The sequence below is a fragment of the Octopus bimaculoides genome, chromosome 13, assembly GCF_001194135.2.
Source record: "Octopus bimaculoides isolate UCB-OBI-ISO-001 chromosome 13, ASM119413v2, whole genome shotgun sequence".
Lineage (NCBI taxonomy): Eukaryota > Metazoa > Mollusca > Cephalopoda > Octopoda > Octopodidae > Octopus > Octopus bimaculoides.
Genome location: NC_068993.1, coordinates 59,503,543 through 59,504,401, shown reverse-complemented (window position 1 = coordinate 59,504,401; position 859 = coordinate 59,503,543). Strand labels below are relative to the sequence as shown.

Genomic DNA, 859 nt, shown 5'->3' with positions numbered 1-859 from the left:
CAATGAAATGGCTTTTCTCTGGTATGAACACGTTTATGTACTGTTATAGCAGTAAGTTGAGAGAATGATTTACCACAGATATCACAGTGATATGGCGTTTCTCTGGTATGAACACGTTTGTGAACAGTTACAGCAGCACGTTGAGAGAATGATTTACCACAGATATCACAATGATATGGTTTTTCTCCAGTGTGAATACGTACATGTCCCTTTAAATCGTTACTCTGAATAAATGATTTACCACAGACATCACAATGATATGGTTTTTCTCCAGTATGAATACGTTTGTGATCACGCAAGCAACCACTTTGAAGGAATGATTTACCACAAATATCACAATGATATGGTTTTTCTCTTGTATGAATGCGTTTGTGTACAGTTACAGCAGGACTATGTGTAAATGCTTTACCACAAATATCACAATGATATAGTTTTTCTCCAGTATGAATTCTTTTATGTCCTTCTAAAGAAGAATTTCGAATAAATGCTTGACCACAAATATCACAAATAAATCGTTTTTCTCCAGTATGAATACGTTTGTGTACAGTCAAAGCATTATTTAGAGTATATGATTTACCACAGATATCGCACCTATAAGGTTTCTCTCCTGTATGAACGTGTTTGTGTGCAGTTAACTCATCATTTCGAGAGAATGATTTGTCACAGGCGTCACAGTGATAGGGTTTTTCTCCTGTATGAATGCGTATGTGTTTAATTAACTGGTTATTTTGATTGAATGATTTACCACAGATATCACAGTGATATGGTTTTTCTCCAGTATGAATGCGTTTGTGATCAGTTAAGTTAGTACTTTTAGCGAATGATTTACTGCACATATCACACTGATATGGTTTCTCTC

At 35.0% G+C, this 859-nt stretch overlaps 1 protein-coding gene across 1 annotated transcript in view; it reads right to left on the bottom strand.

Moving 5' to 3' along the window:
- LOC106867221 (zinc finger protein 721) overlaps positions 1-853 on the bottom strand; it is an 8,130-nt gene extending 7,277 nt beyond the window's left edge. Inside the window, exon 1 of the mRNA XM_052972270.1 lies at positions 3-853. Coding sequence (XP_052828230.1) covers positions 3-836 — 834 coding nt within the window. The 5' untranslated portion in view covers positions 837-853. The remainder of the gene's footprint in view (positions 1-2) is intronic.
- Between the last annotated feature and the right edge of the window lie 6 nt (positions 854-859).